General features: G+C 46.3%; 1 protein-coding gene across 4 annotated transcripts in view; it reads right to left on the bottom strand.

Moving 5' to 3' along the window:
• GDPD5 (glycerophosphodiester phosphodiesterase domain containing 5) overlaps positions 1 to 22,915 on the bottom strand; it is a 335,216-nt gene that overhangs the window by 79,415 nt on the left and 232,886 nt on the right. For all 4 annotated transcript variants that reach the window (XM_048839760.2, XM_048839771.2, XM_048839763.2 and 1 more), the window contains one exon: positions 21,366 to 21,469. In XM_048839760.2, the coding sequence (XP_048695717.1) occupies positions 21,366 to 21,469 (104 nt within the window). The remainder of the gene's footprint in view (positions 1 to 21,365; positions 21,470 to 22,915) is intronic.

Below are 22,915 nucleotides of genomic sequence, written 5' to 3'. Positions count from 1 at the left end.
TATAGTAGTGATGCAGAAGAAGGATGGAGGCATTCGCCTTTGTGTGGACTTAAGTGAGCCAAATAAAGCTATTGTGATTGACAGCCATCCTCTTCCTCACATAGAAGAAGTATTTGCAGAACTCTGTGGAGCAAAGATGTTTTCTGCTCTTGATTCGCAGAACGCATATCACCAGGTTATGATGCATGAAGATAGAAGAGACCTCACATCATTTATTACACGAGGGACTATTCCGTTTTAAACGTGTTCCATACTGTCTCGCATCAGCCTCAAGTGCCTTCCAAAAAATGATGTCATTGATTTTGAAGAATCAACATGGAGTTCAGTGCTATTTGGATATTATCATTGTGTTTGGAAATACTTCAGAGGAGCATGACAATAACCTGCAGTCTGTACTAAACTGCATCAGCAAAGCAGGCCTCAAGCTCAAGAGGTCCAAATGCAAATTTAGACAAACTGAACTCTCCTTTCTGGGGCATACAATTTCACAGGCTGGACTAAAACCTGATCCGATTCATATCCTGGCAATTTCAAATGCTTCTCCTCCAACAGATTTGCAAACCTTACGTTCCTTCTTGGGTCTTTCCTCCTGGTATGCAAAATTCATTCCCAATTATGCTTCTGTCATTGAACCGTTACGAGAATTACTATGGGGAAGTTCAACCTCAGTGTGGACAACGGATGCACAAGCTAGTTTCGAAAGGGCAAAAGACTTGATTGTACATAGTCCAGTACTTGCACTATTCAGTCCTGCTTTACCCACAATTGTAACTACTGATGCGTCTGATTATGGACTTGGGGCTGTCCTCACACAACTTCATTAGGACAACACAGAGAGGACTGTTGCATTTGCTTCAAGGACACTAAGTAATACTGAGAGAAAATATTCTGCAGTCGAAAAAGCAGCACTTGCTTGTGTCCGGGCTACTGAAAAATGGAGAACTTACCTGTGGGGCTGCACATTCAAGTTGCGCACAGAACACAACCCTTTGACAACGTTGCTCACCACGAAAGGACTGGGAAGAGCAGGATATCGTATTGCTAGATGGTCTGCAAGACTACTCTCTTTCAATTATGAACTGGAATATAAGCTTGGAAACCAAAATGTGATAGCTGATTGCCTTTTTCACCTGCCTTTGCCTTCACCAGATGGTGCACCAGAGGATGAGGATGTAGTAGTTGCACTTATTACAAGCACTCTTACTGCAGTTAGAAGAGAACAATTTCAAGCTGCTTGTTCAGCGTGTCCAATTCAACAAAAACCATGGGAATTTCTGACAAAGAGATGGCCCAGAAACCCTAAAAACCTTGACCCAGTTTTGCTGCCTCATTTTAGAGTTCGGTATGAACTTTCTTTGCTCGATGGCTGTGTGCTACGAGGTACACACCGGCTATTTGTGCCAGAAGAATTACAGTCAAAACCCATACACCTAGCACACGATACTCAAAAAGGAATTGTCAGAACAAAACAACGACTACTGGATCTGTATTGGTGGCCAGGGATGGACTCTCAAACTGAAGCACTCAAAATCCTGTGTCACTTGCCAAATGCATGATAAGACAGCAGTGACATGTACCCCTCCATTACAGCTTGTTCCTCTTCCTGAATCTACATGGGGAAAAGTGGCGATTGACATTGTAGGACCCTTTGATACTACTCCAATTGACTGTCATTATGCCATCACCTTAATAGACTATTTCAGTAAATGGCCTGAGGTAGTGTTTACATCGCAAATCTCGTCTGCTACAGTAATTAAGTTCCTCTCTTCAGTTTCTAGCAGGGAAGGTAACCCCAAAGAACTGGTTTCAGATAATGGTAATCAATTTACTTCCCTGGAGTTTGAAACTTTTCTAGCAGAGAGGAACATTTTACACAGAAGGTCATCCGTATACTACCCTCAAGCCAATGGGGAAATCGAACGGTTTAACACAGTGGTTCTCAACTGTGGTCCACCATTTGTTCAGGGAAATTCCCTGGTGCTCTGGGCTGGTTTGTTTACCTGCCGTATCCGCAGGTTCGGCTGATTGCGGCTCCCACTAGCTGTGGTTCCGCTCCAGGCCAATGGGAACTGCTGGAAGCGGTGGCCAGCACATCCCTCGGCCCGCGCCGCTTCCCGCAACCCCCATTGGCCTGGGACGGTGAACCGTGGCCAGTGGGAGCCGCGATCGGCTGAACCTGCGGACGCTGAAGGTAAACAAACTAGCCTGGTGTGCCAGGGGCTTTCCCTGAACAAACGGTGGACCACGGTTGAGAACCACTGGTTTAACAGAAGTTTGAAAGAAAGTTGGCAAACTGCTAAACTGGAAGGGCGATTGTGGATAACCTTCACTACTGATTTCTTGCAAGCATACCGAGCTACATGACGTGCCACAATGCAAAGATCACCCGCAGAGTTACTGCATGGGAAACAGATGAATACTAAACTGAACATTGCTGGATTGTTAAAGGCACGACCTGAGGCCCCAACCAAGGATGATGTGAGAAAAACAGTTGAACAGAACCAAGCAAAGTCTAAGGCTTTCACAGACAAGTGGCGGGGTGCTAAGGAATCAAAGTTTGAGTGTGGTTCCTTCGTTAGAATACGAAAATTGACGCAAAGGGGACCATAAATGGAATTTTATGCAAAGGGGACCGTAAATTCACAGCTCCTCTTAAAATCATAGAGAAGAAGGGACCTTACATCTATTGACTTTCTGATGGGTGGGTATGAAATGCTTCTTATCTTGCACCTGCCTATGCACCAAGAGGAGATTATGCCAATACCCAGTCTGCATTGGATGACTTCACTGTAGTATCAACACAACAAGACATTGCACTGGAACCGGGGCTTGAGAGACGGCCTGTCAGACCCAGACAACCACCTGTCTGGACTAGAGACTATGTTATGTAGTATCTATAGAGTTTTTAGTGTAATATTTCTGTCAACAGTATAGTGCCTTGTTTCCTATTTGTTCCTGTGGTTAGAACAACAATGTTTATTGTAACTGGGAGCGTTTCTTAAGAGAAGATGGAATGCAGTGTTCGCATGTTGCTTGTAATTATTAGAATTGGGAGCACTGGCTGTTGGGAGTCTGAAAGGACAGGAAACAGGAAGGAGGGGAGAGGAGTTGAAGAGGCTGAGGGAGAGCTACTGAGGGTGCAGCAGCAGCTTGGAAAAGAGGTTTCCACTTTAAAAAATAAAGTCCTGTTGAAGTCTGTTCGTTCCTTGCCTGGCTACTACAACACAATGTACATTACCAAAGAGCCACAGTAATATGTCAGCAGCCCCTCCATCTGCTCTCCCCACCCCTGCTCCCAGTGCCTCCAGCCCACTGGCAGCCCCACCGATCAGTGACTCCCCCTCCCTCCCCGCACCTCCCAATCAGCTGTTTTGTGGTGTGCAGGAGGTTGGGGGTGGGGGAGAGGAGTGAGGGCCCTGCAGGCACAGAAGAGGGGGTGGGAAGGGGTGGGGTGGGGGCAGGGCCTGTGGCAGAGCCAGGGGTTGAGCCATGAGCACCCCCCGGCACATTGGAAAGTTGGCGCTTGTAGCTCCAGCCCCGGAGTCGGTGCCTGTACAAGGAGCCGCATATTAACTTCTGAAGAGCCGCATGTGGCTCCGGAGCCCCAGGTTGGCCACCCCTGGTGTAAGGCAAGCATGTCTATCAGGTTAGGTGCTCGTTTGCTTAGAGGACTTCAGGAAAGTTGGGGAGCTGGTATGTTCTGGTGATTAGAGAAGGGACTGATGCAGGATTCCTGAGTTCTAGTCCTGGCTTGGCTACTGCTTTGCTGTGTGACCTTGGACAAGTGATAATTTCTGTGCATCTTAGTCCTTAATTAAAGTCTTTTCACTAGAAAGGATAATACTGTTATGGATAAGAAGCGATCAGACCAGATTGCGTGTGGGAGATTTAGTGTTGTATAAGGTGCCTGACTGAGAGCCCAGGAGGCTGAAAGCTCTATTTATGGGCAGAACCACTTCTGGCACAGGAAGCGGATATGTAGGCTTCCCCCACACCATGGGTGTGCCATAACCCTGACCTGGCAGGCCCAGGTAGAGGAAAGAAAAAGGAGCTCAATCCCTATGACCCACTCAGTCCTTTGTCCAATCTCTGCTGAGCTTGAGAAGAAAGAGGCTTAATCGAGAAGGTGATTTTTGGAGATGTGGAAAACTGGCCACTAGAAGCTGGAACGAGGCCACCAACTCATTGCAAGTAGGTCAAACAGCCCACAGAGGGTGCACTACAGAGCTGGGCATTGAACAAGCAAAAAGCCATGTCCCTTAAAAATAAAAAAAATACATAAAACCCCCATTCAAAACAAGGTAATACTCATCATATTGTATCTGTAACCTTTGCCCCCACACCTCCCACCTTCTCCCTCTGGTTCAGTCTTCAATGCACCTGTCTATTCAGAGCAGGAGAGATGAGGTGTCAAACTTTCTGTGCAAAGAACTGAATTCCACTTTTAAATGTTGTGTATTAGCTGCGTCACAAACCACAATCTCCCACTGATGTCAATGGGAGACTTGTACAAAGATCAAGGACATCACAGCTTGTGTGTCGCAAAGAGCTATTTGTTCAGCATTGTTGCATTCACCATTGTACAGTGGGCAGATACACTCATCTCCACAATATCTTATGCTGCCCACATCCCCACTGTGTCCGAGCGCCTGCCAGCAGGGCGTTAAGAGACATGACTGACACCTATCACATATCGTTCATTGTCTCTCCAGGGGGAGACTTGTACATGCAATGGAGTGTTTTATTTTGGTGGGAGGGGTTGTCATTTTTTTCTAATTTCATTTCTTTTTTTAAGCTGTACACTCTGCTGTATGTGTCCATTGGCAAAGGCAGGTCAGAGGTGGTCCTGCACCAGGAGTGGAAGATGGTGGTTTATGATGGTCCTTAGGCCCTGTGGAGTTTGTTCCACAGTCTGGGAACAGCCCCTATGAAAGCTCTGCCCCCTGAACACATGATCTTTACCCTGGGGGTAGAAAGTTCCATTGAGCCAGAGCAGCAGAGTTGTGGACCACATTCTTCATCCCAGAGCTTTAGGCTCTTGTAGATATTCTGGACCCAGGCCACTGTATGCCTTGAAAAGGAGGACTGAGACCCTTGAAAATGACTCACTATTCTATGAGAAGCCAGTATAGCGAGCAAAGGACAAGTTGGAGGTGCTTGCAGCAGCTCGTGTTGCAGAGGAGACACATTGCAGGGTTCTGTTCTAGCTGGAGTTTCCCCAAGCACTGTTGGTTTCACACCTAGGATTACTGCACTGCTGTAATCCACATGAGCAGTGACGGAGACGCAAATTAAGCCAGGTCACTGTCTGCCAGGATAGGGTGGAGCCTCCTGGCCAAACGAAGAAGGTAGAATCAGTGAGTAATCACTACGAACTGTACCGGCCAGTTGTGGGTGTGTACCTTCCTCCACAGAGGCTGCACCATGGCCACAATCTCTTCCAGGTGCTTTCCTCTACCCACCAGCATCACCCCCATTTTGCTTGGGTTCCGCTTCAGCCAGCTGTTCTTCAACCAGGAACTGAAATTGTCCAAGCACTGGGCCTTCCTGACCACCCTGTTTGCTCTTTGTTTCTCTTTCTGCCCTATCTCATCTCTGTTTCGCTCCCTATTCCCTGCCTGCCCACCTTCCCTTTCCTCCCTGCAGCAACTCTCAGTTGCTCCCCACCCCACACCCAGGGGGCTATTTCCACATCCTAACCCACCCCACCTGCTAAAATGATCATCCACTAAATTGACATTCAATGAAAAAATTCACTCATTCTCCCAGATGTTTTTGTCTTTCCTAAATCCTTCCCTTGCTTCAGCTTCTCACTTCTCCTTCTACACGCATTTTGGTGTCTCTTTACTTCAGCCTTTCTTGTGCACCCTTTCCCCATGTTCCCCACATCCCTTTTCACTATCTCCTTCTCAGCTTTTGATTCCCTTCTCTCCAGTGCAGGGAGATTGGTTCAGTCTTCCTCCGTGCCTGCTTCCCACCCATCTCTATTGGCAGGGTAGAGATGCTGATGGTGAAAGAGTTAACGATAATAGCTTGAACCAAGTAGACCACAATCAGCGCTGTAAGTGATACTACCCCCTTCTCACTGGACTTCAAATGTCAAATCTGTATTTAAATGGAGAGCCACTTCCCAATAAAACTCTCCCAGACCTAAGCGGTAATTAAAGAGCCTACCGTATTGCCAGTTTTCATGTAAGGATCAGTGAACCCAATGAAACAAGATGAACTTGGACTCCAGCTCTCTGTCTTGCCAAACAGAGAGTATCCCCTGCTGACAAAAGTTATACAAAGTTATACAACAGCTGAAGCCACATGTTCCCTCCAGTGGAGACCCCATACAGATGTATGTGTTTGATTTCCTGTGCTAGCTCTTGGAAATGCTTTAGATCACGAAGCGCTGCCAGTAAGATGACTTGAGCAAGTGTGTGCTTTCCCCCATGTGGCTCTTTGCCATCCCCTAATCTGACTCGCCTGCCAAAAAGTTCTATAGAATCAACCAGAGCACCTGCTCTCTGCAGCAACCAATAGAGAGGAAAGGAGCAAAAGGGAAAAATGGGCAGTGACACGTACACTGACATGGTTAGAAAACAGACATTGACTCTTCAGGGATTTGCACAACAAATAATAAAGAAACCCCTGGAGTTCCTGGGACTGCTGCCCCCAAACTGCACTTCACTTTTCTCATGTGCAAGGGCTTCTTAAGATGACTTGGGAACCTTGTTATATTCATCTGTAGCATTAGAGTTACTGAGACTTTAACAAGAACAGTCTTCAAACAATGCTCAGCCTGCAGACAAAAGGACCGGAAAGAGAAAAAAAATAGCCCCAAAATACATTTAACTCCCACGGACTCATATCAAACCATCTTCTATAAATCCACAAAAAGACAGGATGTCGGCAGTTGGATCCTCCTTCTTCCTCACACCTTGTGTCCAAGTGTAATGCAGGATCTTGAGCCCAGTCCTGTCCCCACGGGACTACATGGGAATTTTCCTGAATGACTTCAATGAAAGCAGGGGCAGATCCCTGTAGCACTTAGGTACACTGGTGCAAATAAAGCCTGACCCGGAAAGCCCCTCTCCCAGCTTTTGTAAACCTAATTCTGATCCTAAATATAATTTTAAATCTTGCCCTGTGCTTAGTTCCCCGCTGTGGTGAGGTTCCATGTTTTTGGAAGCAAAGTAGAAAGACATCCGTTGGGCTCTGCAGTGGGTTATTTTCTAGACTTAAAACACAATTGCAGTTGAATCCTCTCATGCGGCAGGGAGGAGAGGTTGAGTGCTGGACATGTGAGGCAATGCCAACTCACAAGTTTGCTTTGGCATGGCCACCTGAACTTCTGAGTCCTAGAGCACCGCTTGGTTGATTTTGCCTCCATAGTCCACTCAAAAAAATCAAAACACGCTGCCTTCACGGCACTCCTAGCTCTGCTGATCCACGGCTTCAATCCTATTGAAAGGTTCACACCCAAGTTTCTAACACAACAGTGGGGAGCACTACCAACCACATAATGGGCCGTGGGGTCTGGAATAGAGAACCGGGAGTCAGGATACCTGGATCCTATGGCTCTTCCAACCTATTGTGTGTGGAAAAACCTGAGTGTCTCTGGATTAAGTTTAGAAGTGTGTGCAACAAGAGTGATGTAGTGGTGGGAGTCTGCTATAGACCACCGGACCAGGGGGATGAGGTAGATGAGGCTTTCTTCCGGCAGCTCACGGAAGCTACTGGATCGCATGCCCTGATTCTCATGGGTGACTTTAATTTTCCTGATATCTGCTTGGAGAGCAATACAGCGGTGCATAGACAATCCAGGAAGTTTTTGGAAAGCGTAGGGGACAATTTCCTGGCGCAAGTGCTAGAGGAGCCAACTAGGGGGGGCGCTTTTCTTGACCTGCTGCTCACAAACCGGGTAGAATTAGTGGGGGAAGCAAAAGTGTATGGGAATCTGGGAGGCAGTGACCATGAGTTGGTTGAGTTCAGGATCCTGACACAGGGAAGAAAGGTAAGCAGCACGATACGGACCCTGGACTTCAGGAAAGCAGACTTCGACTCCCTCAGGGAACGGATGGCCAGGATCCCCTGGGGGACTAACTTGAAGGGGAAAGGAGTCCAGGAGAGCTGGCTGTATTTCAAGGAATCCCTGTTGAGGTTACAGGGACAAACCATCCCAATGAGTCGAAAGAATAGTAAATACGGCAGGCGACCAGCTTGGCTTAATGGTGAAATCTTAGCGGATCTTAAACATAAAAAAGAAGCTTACAAGAAGTGGAAGGTTGGACATATGACCAGGGAAGAATATAAAAATATTGCTCGGGCATGTAGGAATGTTATCAGGAGGGCCAAATCGCACCTGGAGCTGCAGCTAGCCAGAGATGTCAAGAGTAACAAGAAGGGTTTCTTCAGGTATGTTGGCAACAAGAAGAAAGCCAAGGAATGTGTGGGCCCCTTACTGAATGAGGGAGGCAAACTAGTGACAGAGGATGTGGAAAAAGCTAATGTACTCAATGCTTTTTTTGCCTCTGTTTTCACTAACAAGGTCAGCTCCCAGACTGCTACACTGGGCATCACAAAATGGGGAAGAGATGGCCAGCCCTCTGTGGAGATAGAGGTGGTTAGAGACTATTTAGAAAAGCTGGACGTGCACAAGTCCATGGGGCCGGACGAGTTGCATCCGAGAGTGCTGAAGGAACTGGCGGCTGTGATTGCAGAGCCATTGGCCATTATCTTTGAAAACTCGTGGCGAACCGGGGAAGTCCCGGATGACTGGAAAAAGGCTAAGGTAGAGCCAATCTTTAAAAAAGGGAAGAAGGAGGATCCTGGGAACTACAGGCCAGTCAGCCTCACTTCAGTCCCTGGAAAAATCATGGAGCAGGTCCTTAAAGAATCAATCCTGAAGCACTTGCATGAGAGGAAAGTGATCAGGAACAGCCAGCATGGATTCACCAAGGGAAGGTCATGCCTGACTAATCTAATCGCCTTCTATGATGAGATTACTGGTTCTGTGGATGAAGGGAAAGCAGTGGATGTATTGTTTCTTGACTTTAGCAAAGCTTTTGACACGGTCTCCCACAGTATTCTTGTCAGCAAGTTAAGGAAGTATGGGCTGGAAGAATGCACTATAAGGTGGGTAGAAAGCTGGCTAGATTGTCGGGCTCAACGGGTAGTTATCAATGGCTCCATGTCTAGTTGGCAGCCGGTATCAAGTGGAGTGCCCCAAGGGTCGGTCCTGGGGCCGGTTTTGTTCAATATCTTCATAAATGATCTGGAGGATGGTGTGGATTGCACTCTCAGCAAATTTGCGGATGATACTAAACTGGGAGGAGTGGTAGATACGCTGGAGGGCAGGGATAGGATACAGAAGGACCTAGACAAATTGGAGGATTGGGCCAAAAGAAATCTGATGAGGTTCAATAAGGATAAGTGCAGGGTCCTGCACTTAGGACGGAAGAACCCAATGCACAGCTACAGACTAGGGACCGAATGGCTAGGCAGCAGTTCTGCGGAAAAGGACCTAGGGGTGACAGTGGACGAGAAGCTGGATATGAGTCAGCAGTGTGCCCTTGTTGCCAAGAAGGCCAATGGCATTTTGGGATGTATAAGTAGGGGCATAGCGAGCAGATCGAGGGACGTGATCGTTCCCCTCTATTCGACATTGGTGAGGCCTCATCTGGAGTACTGTGTCCAGTTTTGGGCCCCACACTTCAAGAAGGATGTGGATAAATTGGAGAGAGTCCAGCGAAGGGCAACAAAAATGATTAGGGGTCTGGAACACATGAGCTATGAGGAGAGGCTGAGGGAGCTGGGATTGTTTAGCCTGCAGAAGAGAAGAATGAGGGGGGATTTGATAGCTGCTTTCAACTACCTGAAAGGGGGTTCCAAAGAGGATGGCTCTAGACTGTTCTCAATGGTATCAGATGACAGAACGAGGAGTAATGGTCTCAAGCTGCAGTGGGGAAGGTTTAGATTGGATATTAGGAAAAACTTTTTCACTAAGAGGGTGGTGAAACACTGGAATGCGTTACCTAGGGAGGTGGTAGAATCTCCTTCCTTAGAGGTTTTTAAGGTCAGGCTTGACAAAGCCCTGGCTGGGATGATTTAACTGGGAATTGGTCCTGCTTCGAGCAGGGGGTTGGACTAGATGACCTTCTCGGGTCCCTTCCAACCCTTATATTCTATGATTCTATGATCTGGTCTGCAGAATCCCAAAAGTTTCAAGCCTCTGCCCATGTCATTCAGTGAATACATCATACCATGAAGCTGATGGAGAGCTCATGAGACAATGCAGAATGACGTGCCAGCAGCGCACAGTTCACACAGCATTTGCAAAGGCAAAAGGCCCCGATCATCCACCTTTCACAGTCCTTGGCCAAGACTAGCAGCAAGGAAAAGAGCTGCTGAACCCAGGCAAGACTGAGGAGATGCTGACATGAACAGGGAAGCAGCTGGAAGAACTCATCTTCTCCATAACTTCCTCTGCTAGTGAAGATTTCTGGCATCTAATTGTTAAGCTGGACCCCAGTCTGAGGGTCCTTTTGGACTCCTCAGTGCTGCTGGATGCCCAGACTGCCACAGCGGCAAGAGATGTCCGTCACAGTTCAGGGTGACCATACCTCCCACTCTGTCATACAGCAAGCACACCCACACTCAGGCTTCTGGCTCCCCCGGCCATCACCTCTCCTGGGCAGAGACCCGCATCTTTCTCCCTTCCAACCAGGGTATTTCCAGGCCGAACAGTTCCCTGCCTACACTGTGATCCCTCAGCAAGGCAGACTACCGCAACAGGCCAGTGCCTGCCCTTTGTTTTCTCTTCAGAGACTAACAACAAAGTAAGTTACCACACAGTTTTTTCTAAGCAAACATTTATTTATAATGTACAAAGCATTACAGAGAAAACATTCAAAACAATAAAAGAACCTACACACATGCTGATAAGCTCACCAGAGATCACCCCAACTCCAACATGGGCTCTGTCAGGTGAGCTGTGCTTCAAACCACACACAAGAATTTTCCTGTGGTTTCAAGTTCATAATAGCCTTTGCTCAGAACAAGAGCACTCATGGAAAGTGTAGTCCATCCTTTACACAGCCTAGGTGGCTTTGATTAGGAGTTTCCAGGAGCAGGTAACCAGGAGACAATGGGTTTCTCTCTCCAGGCCCCCCAAGGGCCTCCAACGAAATCCACTTCACATGTATTGTCCCAGCCAGTTCTTTCAAGTTCCTAACACCTCCCACAACTTGCATGAATCACGTCTCCCTCCTCAAGAAGTTCCATGCAATCCCACAACAACGCATAAACCTTTGGATTTTTAATGCAACAAACTCAACTAATTAAACTTAATTCAACAAGATTTAACTTCATTCAGTAATATTTGTTCAGAACATTGTCATGTCTGTCACACGCCCACTTCCATCTGCAAGTGGCCCTATCCTATCCGGCTTAGATCTGGTGATCCACACATTCATGAACACCAGGCTTCATCACTACAGCCCATTATATTTAGGAATAAAGCTACATCCCCTGATGCAGATTTGATGGATACAAAATATGACAGCCTGTCGACATAGCAGCACAGACCTCCATGAATACATCACTTGGTTCTCCTCTTTGAATACAGGCACCCAGCTCAAGATTTCTATCCTGATTCCTAGATCCAGAAAATAAGGGAATGTGCGCCACACAAACTGAAGTGGGGAGGAAGGGTTCACAGACACTCATGAGCGCCTGAACTACTGCGCATCACATGGCTCAGATATATACTGTTCCGTGCATTTATTGCTTTTGCCATCTACATCCCTTAAACTCCCCCTGGATTTTAATGAAAGTCTTCACTTGATGTTTAATATTAAAGTTTAAAAACTGTATTACTGTGTTATAAAAAACAGATCCATGTTCCCCAGAATCTAGATGAAAACAGGAATTAAGAATTTATTATATAGACTTAGAGGAGAATAGGATCTAGCCTGCTAGTTCCAAAGCCTCATGTACCCTCCCTTTTTCCATCCGTGGTTTGACTATGTAGCTATGACCTCTAGGCAGTGGTGACTTGGGCTGGGCGCTCCATTGGGCTGGGCGCTGCAAAGACAAAGTCAGCTGAATATATGCACCAAAAGGAATCACTCCAGGCAATAAATTTAAAACATTTACTTATTTTTGAGGCATGAAGCATAAAAGCTTGGAAGGACATTGCATATTCAGGGCTGCCAGCCTTTTAGATAAAGGATAAAAGCCTGTAGCAATACATGTCAAGCTGTGGTTTTGGTTTGTCTCTGTACTACACTTCAACCCAAAGGACTCCATAACTCTTGTCAAGTTCAGGGCCCCATCCTGCAAACATCTGCCTACGTGAACCACATTATCCACATGAATAACCAGTTTAACTCAGTGGGATTGCTCACCTGGGGAAATCTGTGCAGGGCTGGGCCCTTAATATGTTATACAAACTATACACAGGGATTACCACACTGATCTGTGGAGCGCAGCTGCCTTTCAGGTGAGTGGTGGCAGCTGATTAGCAGCACCTGGCAATGCGTTTGCAAAACTCTGGGTCAGGAAATGAAGAATACTCGATCCATTTGAAATTGCAGGTGCAGCTTCAGACAGGCAGAATGCAACAGGGTGCATGTGTGTATAACAATTTGTTTACGATTATAGTTACACTATTATTTTCTTTTCACACTTTAATTGGGACAGGTTGAAGAGGGCCACTGGCACTGCTTTTGAGAGAGAGATGGCAGGCACTGCAGATGGCCAGCTGGCCACATCACAGAATCATTTTTAAAAAAATCTTCATAACCTTGATGGGGTTAAGGGCCCCAAGCAGGGATCAGGGGCTCATTGTACTCTATGAAGACAGCCCCCACACCTTAAAGAATTTACGCTCTAGATTGCAACTGGATGACTGGTGAATGAAAAAACAGATGGTGCAAAGGTAGAGAATGGGGTGACAGGCCACCACTTGTCTCACTATCACTAGCAGCTGTTGGCTTGTTGGGACCTCAACAGAGGCCAGGTTTAAAGAGGATCCTTGCTCATACTGCCTGCATGTCAATTACCAGTGCAAGCGTCTCTGCCTGGACCACACAGGTGCTCCTGCTTCTCCTACTGCCACTTGGCTGGGCACTTTTTTGGTCACCAGTGCATTTTATTACATCGCAAACAGCTATGCTGCAAAAGCCAGAGTGTGCCTGTGTGTAGACAGTGGAAAGTGATGTTTCTTCCATCCCCAGAATTAGCCTCACAGTAATTAAAGCTTCACACTGAGTTACCATCCTCTTTCCTATTATTTTCATAGAATTTTAGGCTATTTTTAAAACAGTGCTGTTTCTGTACACCACTGCTGTCAGGACTTGACTGCATCCCAAAGCAGGTGGCTAATTGGGGTCTGGTACATACCGAGCAACTGGCCCATTTTTAACATCAAACTGTGATGCTTGAGTGGCTTAATGCATATACAGAGTCCTGCTATTTCCAGTCCAGTTAGCATCTTCCGCAGCTACTTTTATTATACGTGGGAGATTTCTTCCCAATGCCATCCACTCACCCAGGGCTCCCAACCCTGTCACTGGGACCATGGGTTCCATTAACGTTAAATTTTAATAAGCAACACCTTCCTCCCATATGATGGGGCATATGGTGACCAAAGCAGCCTTCCCAGAAGCTTTCATAATGGGGTGCCCAAATTTTGCATCACCACGGGCTGTACTTCACACATCAATTCATTAATTCTCCTGCTCATGAAGCATAGAAAGCACACTTCGGATCACCCGTTTCCAGAGAGCCCACAGTCTCCTACCAATGTTGCAACCTGCTCTATATTAAGGCTGAGGTGGGATGGCACAGCATCCTTCCAGCATGTGCAATGCTGTCCATGAGGTCTTCTCCATCCAATCCTTGTTGGATCAAACATGCAAACATAGCGGGCTGGGATTCTGGAGGATGGAGCAGATGGCTAAGCCACCCGAGCCAGCACTGAATCACTTGGGAAGACATTGGAAGCAATGGAGTGCACTGGAGTGGGTCCAATGCCTGTTACGAGGTGAGACCACCATATGCCTTCAATATGTCATTGCGGTTTCTTGTCAAAAGCATTCAACCGGCGCATTTGCAAAACAGAGGAGCGCACAATCAGAAAAACTGCTTGTCCCATGCTCTTCACGGCTGGATGAACAGAATTGCTGTTGTGCTCCTCAGTAATACAAACGGTTAGTAGATTAACTCCAGGATGAGTACAAAGCTGCAAGGAAAAGGAATCCATGGACTGTGTTTTAGGATTGCATTAGCAGCTGTATGACACTCAGGCTCCATTTGCGCAGAGGTTGTACTGTCAGACACAGCAGTCTATTACTCGTGTCTTCAGGTGCTACCAAAAGGATTGAGGCTCCATTGGGCTGGGCGCTGCAAAGACACACACACAGTCCTTCCCACAACGCAGATACAGAGACAGACGAAGGACAGGGAGCAAGTATGTCTATCATATCAGCACATGGATCCGGGATAAATTGGCAGTTTTCTCAGTTGCACATTTTGCTGGTTTTTTTTTTTTTTTAAATTAACCCTACTACTAATCCCTTATCTACTCCTATGAAATATCTCTATTTTACTGAAGAAAATACAGAAACAAAGAGAGAAAGTAACTTGCTTCTGATGACAGGAGGGAGCAGTGTCAGTGCTGGGAAGAAGACTCAGGAATTCCTGGCTCCCAGACTCATTCAGACTTCTAGACCATGCAATGCCCACATTTTTCAAACATGGTCCATGATTTTTGGGTACTCCAGTTTTTTGGTGAGACGAGCGGCGCAACCCTAACTAAGTCAACAGAACGGTGGGCACTCAGCATCACAAGTTGCATACCCAAAACTCCAAGCATCCAAAGTCATCAGCCACTTTTGAACACTTCAGCCTAAGCGCGATGTTCACTTCTCTCTCTGCAGGCCTAGCATGAGCTATCTCCATCTGTGATCTAGATCCAAATGAGGCCCCCTTTCTCAGTCCTCTGGGGCTTTTGCTTCATTAAAAAAATAATTCCTTTTGGATTTTATAATGGAATAAGCTAGGAGATTGAACGACATGATGCACTAGCTGGCACCATTGCAAACTAGAGAGTGCCATAACTCATACCCGGTTGGCTGGTGTCCAGTATGCTTCAGCTGCCAGAAGTCCTGCAGGCAGTGCAAAGCAGCTGGACACATTCACCCATACAGAGTTGGAGCCACCAGCAGCCGTGTGAATCCAGAGGGGTCAGGATTCTTCACTGGGCTCTACTGACTAATGCTAGAAGGGAAAATAGCGTGCTAGGGAAGGAGTGTTGTCTAGAGCAGAGGTTCCCAAACTTTAACAGCCCGCGAACCCCCTGCATCCGATGAAGTGAGCTGTAGCTCACAAAAGCTCATGCTCAAATAAATTGGTTAGTCTCTAAGGTGCCAAAAGTCCTCCTTTTCTTTTCACTAAATTGTGAAATCTTGTGAACCCCCTCCTAAAAATGAATATTTCCAGGGATTTAAGTTTAAATTTCCTCCGCACTCTGCACAGCTCCTGCTGCTGGACCCCATTGACCACCCTGGTCAACTGAGCTCGGGCTGCAGGTCCCGCTGACCACTGGGGCTCGGGCTGCCAGCCCCAACTGCCCGGCCCCACTCTCCCTGGGGCTCAGGCTGTCTGGCTTGCAACCAGGTCCCACCTGCTGTCTCCAATGCCCGGGGTCCTCTGGCCGCCATGAGTGAAATTTTTCTGGCGAACCCCCTGTAACGTTCTGCGAACCCCAGTTTGGGAACCACTGGTCTAGAGGTTTGAGCCAGGACTTAAGGGATCTATTCCCAACTCTGCCAATGAGACAATGGGTGACTTTAGGCAAGTCACTTAAGCCCTATGCTTCAATTTATCCAGCCGCTTTATAGATGTAATATTGCCTTCCTCACTGGGGTACTTCGAAGGAAACTCGGCAACTGACCTTTGCAGAGCTTTGTTTGGTTGCGTTTGGATCACAGAGTTCAGATTTCTCCTGGTTTCTTCCAGAGACCTGGCAAAACTTCCCAGCAGCCCAGGTTTGCTCATCACCTTAGCAACCCTGCTCCACTTTGGTTTCAAATTCCATTGTGAATCTGAAACCAAGTGAGTTGTGTGCAGTTAGGGCTTTGTTGCAAACATTTTACCTGGGCTCTACTCATGTGGCTTCATTGTCTTTAACAGGTCATCAGATTAAAAAAAGCTGTAGAAATGGCCAGGATGGCTTTGAAAGAAGTCTGAAGTACTCACTTTACATTCCTTTGCTATGAAAAGCAAAAGCAGCGCTGAAAGCAGCCCTGGTCAGTTCTCTAAGTGCATCCACACAGAAAACACCCCCACCCCACCCCCCACCCCAGACAGCAAGTCTCAGAACCCGTGTCAGCTGACTCAGGCTTGTGCTGCAGAGCTAAAAATGGCACTGTAGAGGTTTGGACTCACCAGGATTTGGAGCCTAGGCTGCTGCCAAAGCCCAAAATGTCTACACTGCTATTTTTAGTCCCACAGCACAAGCTCCTTGAGCCAAAGTCTGTTGACCTGGGCTCTGAGACTCAGTGCTGCTTTTTTCATAGGGTGATCGGCTGCGGCATAGGGGCTTACAAGAAAGCAGAGAGAGAAAATTGTGCATTTGATATGAGATGACAGAAGAAAAGATATTGGGGGTCTTGTAAACCCTTGCACTTTTCCCTCAGGTAAAACAAAAATAATTTAAAAAGTTAGAACATCAGCCGCACACAGGTATTTGCTGAATATTTGGACTCCAGATAATTGTTGTTACGAATATTGTGATAGCACACAGGAGCCTCAGTTGCAGACCAGGACCCCACGGGGCAAGGCACTGTGAAAGTGCAGAAGAAATAGATGGTCCTTGCCTCCAAACAGCTTGCAATCTAAGACAAAAGACAGGCAGATACAGACAGATGGGGGAGCACAAAGAAACAACATGTGTCAGCGTGGTAAGTAAGCAACGAGGAGAAACCATGGAGAGGAAAAAACACGAGAAGGAAAATGAAGTACCATGAGTGACATTACAACAGAAGTCCCAGAGGGGTTGGTGACAGGTAAAGACACCTCAGCATGGTACCACCATCTGAGACTGAGTTTCTCTTCAGCGCTTTATTCTCCCCACCCTGGAACATCAAGTTATTCCAGGACACAAGACATCCCAAATAAACATGTTCCACTCTAAATGTCTATGAGAGCGGACAGGCCATGCTCAATACAACTGTCAAAAGAGCTGACAGGATACAAGCTACCCCCAAACACATCCTCAGGAGCATTATGTTAATCTCCCTGCTGAAAACATGAACTTGTTTAGAGACAGCCCTGTCTTGTATCAGTCATTCCTGGCAGAAAATTACTCCCATCATTAAGTTTTTTTGAACACTCATTCAGTAACTTCAGCATCCTAACAGGCAGTTTATTTACGGGATCAATGACCACTTGCATTTGGAATAGAATTTGCACATTGTCTTTGACAGGAAGGTGATTGCTGAGGTGATTTAGTTGACAGTAGCTTGGGCTTTGCTCTAAAGCGTTTTAGAAAATTGCCAAGACATATTGCAAGAAATTCAATTTTATTAAAAGTGGGCTGAGTAAGGTTCCCTGAACTTTTGAAGAAAAAGCCTTCTTTTAGTTGCTTATAACTTTGCAAAATGTTACCTGTCTGCATACCAGCTGTCTAGCCCAGGCTCTGCTGTTTCTGAGAGCAAGGCTTGGGGGGCATATGTTCTGCAATAGTCAAATTCTGGTGATCCATTTCTTTGAAATGTTCTAGTGCCCCAGTGCTGTGGGGCAGGGACTTGAAATTCAGCAGTGGGGTGGCCTGTGTGTCAGAGATTTGCCTTCTGCCATCTCTGTGAAAATTCACCGCAATTTGGCAGAGTTATAAAGGCTTTGGGGAGGGGTGGGGAAGAGAATCACAGTTCACACATGCTCAGTTGCGACTTTTGGATTTTAGCGGGTAAAATCTCTGAAGAGTCCAGTCTCGACCACCACGTTCCATCCCCACACAGAACCTAGTGCTGACCTGACTCTGTACGTGCCATCCCCGCAGAGCAATGGAGCATACTCCTGCCCAGGGCTACAGGGGCCCGGAAGAACTTTCACCGTACTGGCCAGGCACCAGAACTAAAAGCAGGGAGCATCTCTCTCCTGCGATCTCGATGCCCTGGCTGCAGCATGGAGAAGGAAGCCATCTGATCTGAATGCAGAGGGGACAACACGCGGACAAGGAAGACAGGAAAGGACTAGGGTGGTACAAGGAACCTACCGAAACTGAGGACTGGAAGAGGGGAAAGAAACTGAGTGGGAATTGCAGAAGGGAGACGGGAATAGGAGTCAGGGAATAGGAGACTGGGACCTGGTGAGGGAACTGGGAGAAGAATAGGAGAAAGCTGGTTGGGAAGGAGCACCTGAGATCAGATGATAAGCTTGAGGGAATGTGGGACTGGATGGACAAGGAAACTGGGACTAAGAAATAGGGGAGGAGAGAGCTCTGACAAGGCATTGGGACTGGTGGGGCTAAGAGACTGAGGAAAGGAGCTGGGGGAGGGAGGCGGTGACTGAGATTGGATGAGAATCACAATGGGGGCGGGGAAGTGATAGGATGAGGAGCTGGGAGTGGGGTGGTAAACTGGAACTGGGACTGAGATAGTGGGGACTGTCGGAAGAGAGAGGGCGCTTTCATGGTTAAGACAGTTGAATGCATTCCTGGGGAACCGGAGCCTACCCCGTCCCTCTGCCCAAGCATTCCCATGTGACGCTGGGTAAGTCAATGCAACCTAACTTTCCCCAGCGGTCACTACCTGGGAGTGGCTCATTTTCTGGGTGCCTGACTTGAGACCCTGGCGTCTGCTGTGCAGAAGCACTGAGTACTCAGAGCTGCCACTGAAGTCCCTGGGAGCAATACTTGAACATAGTTAGCGCTATATAATGCTAAGTACTCTGAGGAATCAGGCCCTAGGTATCTCAAATTGGGCACTCAAAATTAATGGATACTTTTGACCTTAGTCTCACTGTAACTCAGCTCCCCATCTGTAAAATGAGGCTCACACTCCCTCACTTCACAGGGGCGGCTGTGAAGATAAATTCATGACTGTTTGTGAAGCATTCAGATACTATAAATGATGAGCACCACAGTAATGTCCTCCTGGGATTTTCTAATTCTGTCTTCAGAGCAGGGGTTGAATAATGTGCAGTAAACAAGGCCTTGGGCCACACATTTAACAATGGGGATAAAACAAAACATTGCACAGCCGCTCATTAATTGAGTGCCGTCCATCCTGTGCAACGAGTGAAGGAGGGGTCCTGTGGGAAAAATACTGCGAGACCATGTAGTTAAAGACTGTCCCATAATACATATGCACAGTGCTTGTGGGGGGTAAATTAGCTTCATTCTTTTAACATAGTAATAAACTATGTGTAATATACCTTATTTCATATTTTTATAATCTATATTAAAATACATTTTTAAAACGTTTCTTAATAAAGGACGCATCACTGTATCTCTTTTTTCCCCAAAGAGAAATCATCAGGATCCAGCACCTTTGGTAATAAAACATGAGCAAACAAATCCATTAAATAATTTTTTAAGAATTGTGTGAATATTTAACATAAACTGACTTCCTCTGTGATCGTACCTGCCACGACAGAGCGTCGAGAACAACACGTCAGAACAATAAATAGGGAAGTGGGAGAGACAGACAGGTGTGTATTGTGGAAGCGCTGATAGTGGCTCCATAGTTAAGCCCACCTCAGGCTTTTGACTGACAGGATCTTAACACTTCCCTGGAGCAGGTTCGATGTAGGGTGGCCAGGTGCCCGGTTTTTGACCGGAAAGTGGTCGAAAAGGGGACCTGACAGTGTCCGGCCACATCTCCTGACCGGACACCCAAAGTCGGGTCACTGCGGGTTGGGGAGGCACCGGGTCATCACCTGCATCAGCCACTGCTCAGCTGGGGCCACCTCCTACCCGCATTGGGCACCTGCAGCTCCCAGCCCTGGCTTCACAGGCAAGTCCCTCCCAACCCAGGATGGGGATGCGGAGGGGGAGAGCAGCAAGCGATGGGGAGGAAAGAGGGGGAAGGCGTGTGAATGGGTGGCGGGGTCATGGGGGAAGAGACAGGGTGGGGCAAGGCCTCAGGGGAAGGTGTTCAACAAGGGGGTAATAAAATGGAAATGAATCAGAGTAAGCTGGTTTTTTGTATACATGGTTTATGTATAAATGCGTATTTTTGCTTGGTTGCCTCTTTTAGCCTTTACAGTGGGGAGAGGAGTTTGAACCTAGACAAAAAAGTACCACAACTTTTTTTGTTCGGTTTGAATTTTTCACGTTTGGGAGGATCAATTTAAAAAACAAAAGCCAAAACTAGAATAAAAAACATCACTGCAACTAGAATAGCCAATGTAGATTCAATCTGGGGTCTGACAGTCTTATGGAAGCAAACAATTGACAAGGATCAACAGGATAGGACATCACAATACCTTCTTACGCAACATTTCTTAAATAAAATTACTAACTAGAGACACAAACTGGCTTCAACAACTTAAGTTCCACCTTCTTTCTCTCCACGTTTACCATGGAGCATACCCATCTGGAACTCTGCACAGCCCACGTCTAGTGGCTAAATGATATCAATACACGTATATATCAATACGTTTATCCATGTAGACCGGAGGTTCTCAAATTGGGAGGCGGGTCCCCCAAGGGTGGAGCAGAGAATGTATTCAGAGGGGTGGGGGAGGGTGAGAAGAAAAAAAACCTTACTGTGCACATTTTACCCACAGCAATAAATAACTAACAACACATCAAGTGCTCAGATGGCGCTGCGTATTTTAATGGATTTCGGTGAAGCTTGCATCGCATTATACAAAGTCATTGCCATCTGCACGTGAATCTGTTTACTGCAAGGCAGTGTGCACATTTAATTGTAAGCATTGACCACCATCACAGTTTTGGTTTTGCTCTTATAACAATGGGTCGTTGGCTCTGTTTGAATCAAGGCCTTATTGTTTTGAATATCTAGTGAGGGTTGCGTGCTGATTTTTTAAAAATTGACATATGTACTTTTGTGGCGGGAGGAGGGGCATAAACTACGACAGGCACAAAGAAGGGGGCGTGATCAAATAAGTTTGAGAATCACTGATGTAAACAGACAGAAGACGGTTCTCACTTAATACAGACTCCACTACCCATTTACTACAGTTATTGATTCCACCAAACGAACCCAAACGTATCATTAATGTTATAAGAAGTTCCTTAAATAAAACAAACAAAAAAACCTCACACACACAACAGTGACCTGGTTCATCTCAAGAACACACAAATCTGCATGAGTTGACCCCACCAGAAATGCTCTACTTACCAGTTGATTTCATTGTAGTCATTGTGAACTTCCCACCAGAAATAAAACCAGACCAGCGTCAGGAAGAAAGTGAAGGTGAGGATTAAGAACCAGAGTCGCTCCCACTGTGGAGGCAAAGGAAATTAACATTAGCAGGGACCTACACTGCAAGGATTCCAACGCTCAGAATTGATGAAGTCTCATGCTTTGTCTACACATAGTTTTTTTTTCATAGATTCATAGATATTTAGGTCAGAAGGGACCATTATGATCATCTAGTCTGACCTCCTGCACAATGCAGGCCACAGAATCTCACCCACCCATTCCTGCGAAAAACCTCTCACCTATGTCTGAGCAATTGAAGTCCTCAAATCGTGGTTTAAAGACTTCAAGGAGCAGAGAATCCTCCAGCAAGTGACCCATGCCCCATGCTACAGAGGAAGATGAAAAAACTCCAGGGCCTCTTCCAATCTGCCCTGTAGGAAAATTCCTTCCCGACCCCAAATATGGTGATCAGCTAAACCCTGAGCATATGGGCAAGATTCACCAGCCAGATACTACAGAAAATTCTTTCCTGGGTAACTCAGATCCCACCCCATCTAATATCCCATCACAGGCCATTGGGCCTATTTACCATGAATATTTAATTACCAAAACCATGTTATCCCATCATACGATCTCCTCCATAAACTTATCAAGTTTGACCTTAAAGCCAGATAGATCTTTTGCCCTCACTGCTTCCCTTGGAAGGCTATTCCAAAACTTCACTCCTCTGATGGTTAGAAACCTTCGTCTAATTTCAAGTTTAAACTTCCTGGTGGCCACTTTATATCCATTTGTTCTTGTGTCCACATTCATACTGAGCTTAAATAATTCCTCTCCCTCTCCAGCATTTATCCCTCTGATATATTTATAGAGAGCAATCATATCTCCCCTCAACCTTCTTTTAGTTAGGCTAAACAAGCCAAGCTTCTTGAGTCTCCTTTCATAAGACAAGTTTTCCATTCCTCGGATCATCCTAGTAGCCCTTCTCTGTACCTGTTCCAGTTTGAATTCATCCTTCTTAAACAAGGGAGACCAGAACTGCACACAATATTCCAGGTGAGGTCTCACCAGTGCCTTGTATAATGGTACTAAAACCTCCTTATCCCTACTGGAAATACCTCTCCTGATGCATCCCAAAACTGCATTAGCTTTTTTTACAGCCATATCACATTGGCAACTCATAGTCATCCTATGATCAACCAATACTCCAAGGTCCTTCTCCTCCTAATTAAATTGGTAGAAAGGTAGATTTAGTTCCCTAGTGTGGATACAGCTGTGCTGATATAAACACCTTTATTCTGATATAGCTAGACTTGGTAAATTTAAATGTCTTTGCCAGTATAAATATCTTTAGCCTGGCATAATTACTTCCACTTGTGATGGTTGCAACAATTTAAGTAAATTAGCTTTTCTACTGATTTAGTTAAATCAGTGCAAGAATTCTCTATAGACAAGGTCTAGTTTGAGTTCTTTTTTTATGCATAAAGAATGAATCCCCTCAGCTCTGCAGCAGTGTTTGCAATGAA

Source organism: Caretta caretta, chromosome 1 (assembly GCF_965140235.1).
Source record: "Caretta caretta isolate rCarCar2 chromosome 1, rCarCar1.hap1, whole genome shotgun sequence".
Lineage (NCBI taxonomy): Eukaryota > Metazoa > Chordata > Testudines > Cheloniidae > Caretta > Caretta caretta.
Note: the sequence above shows the minus strand (reverse complement) of the source record. Positions and strands in the feature narration are given on the sequence as shown.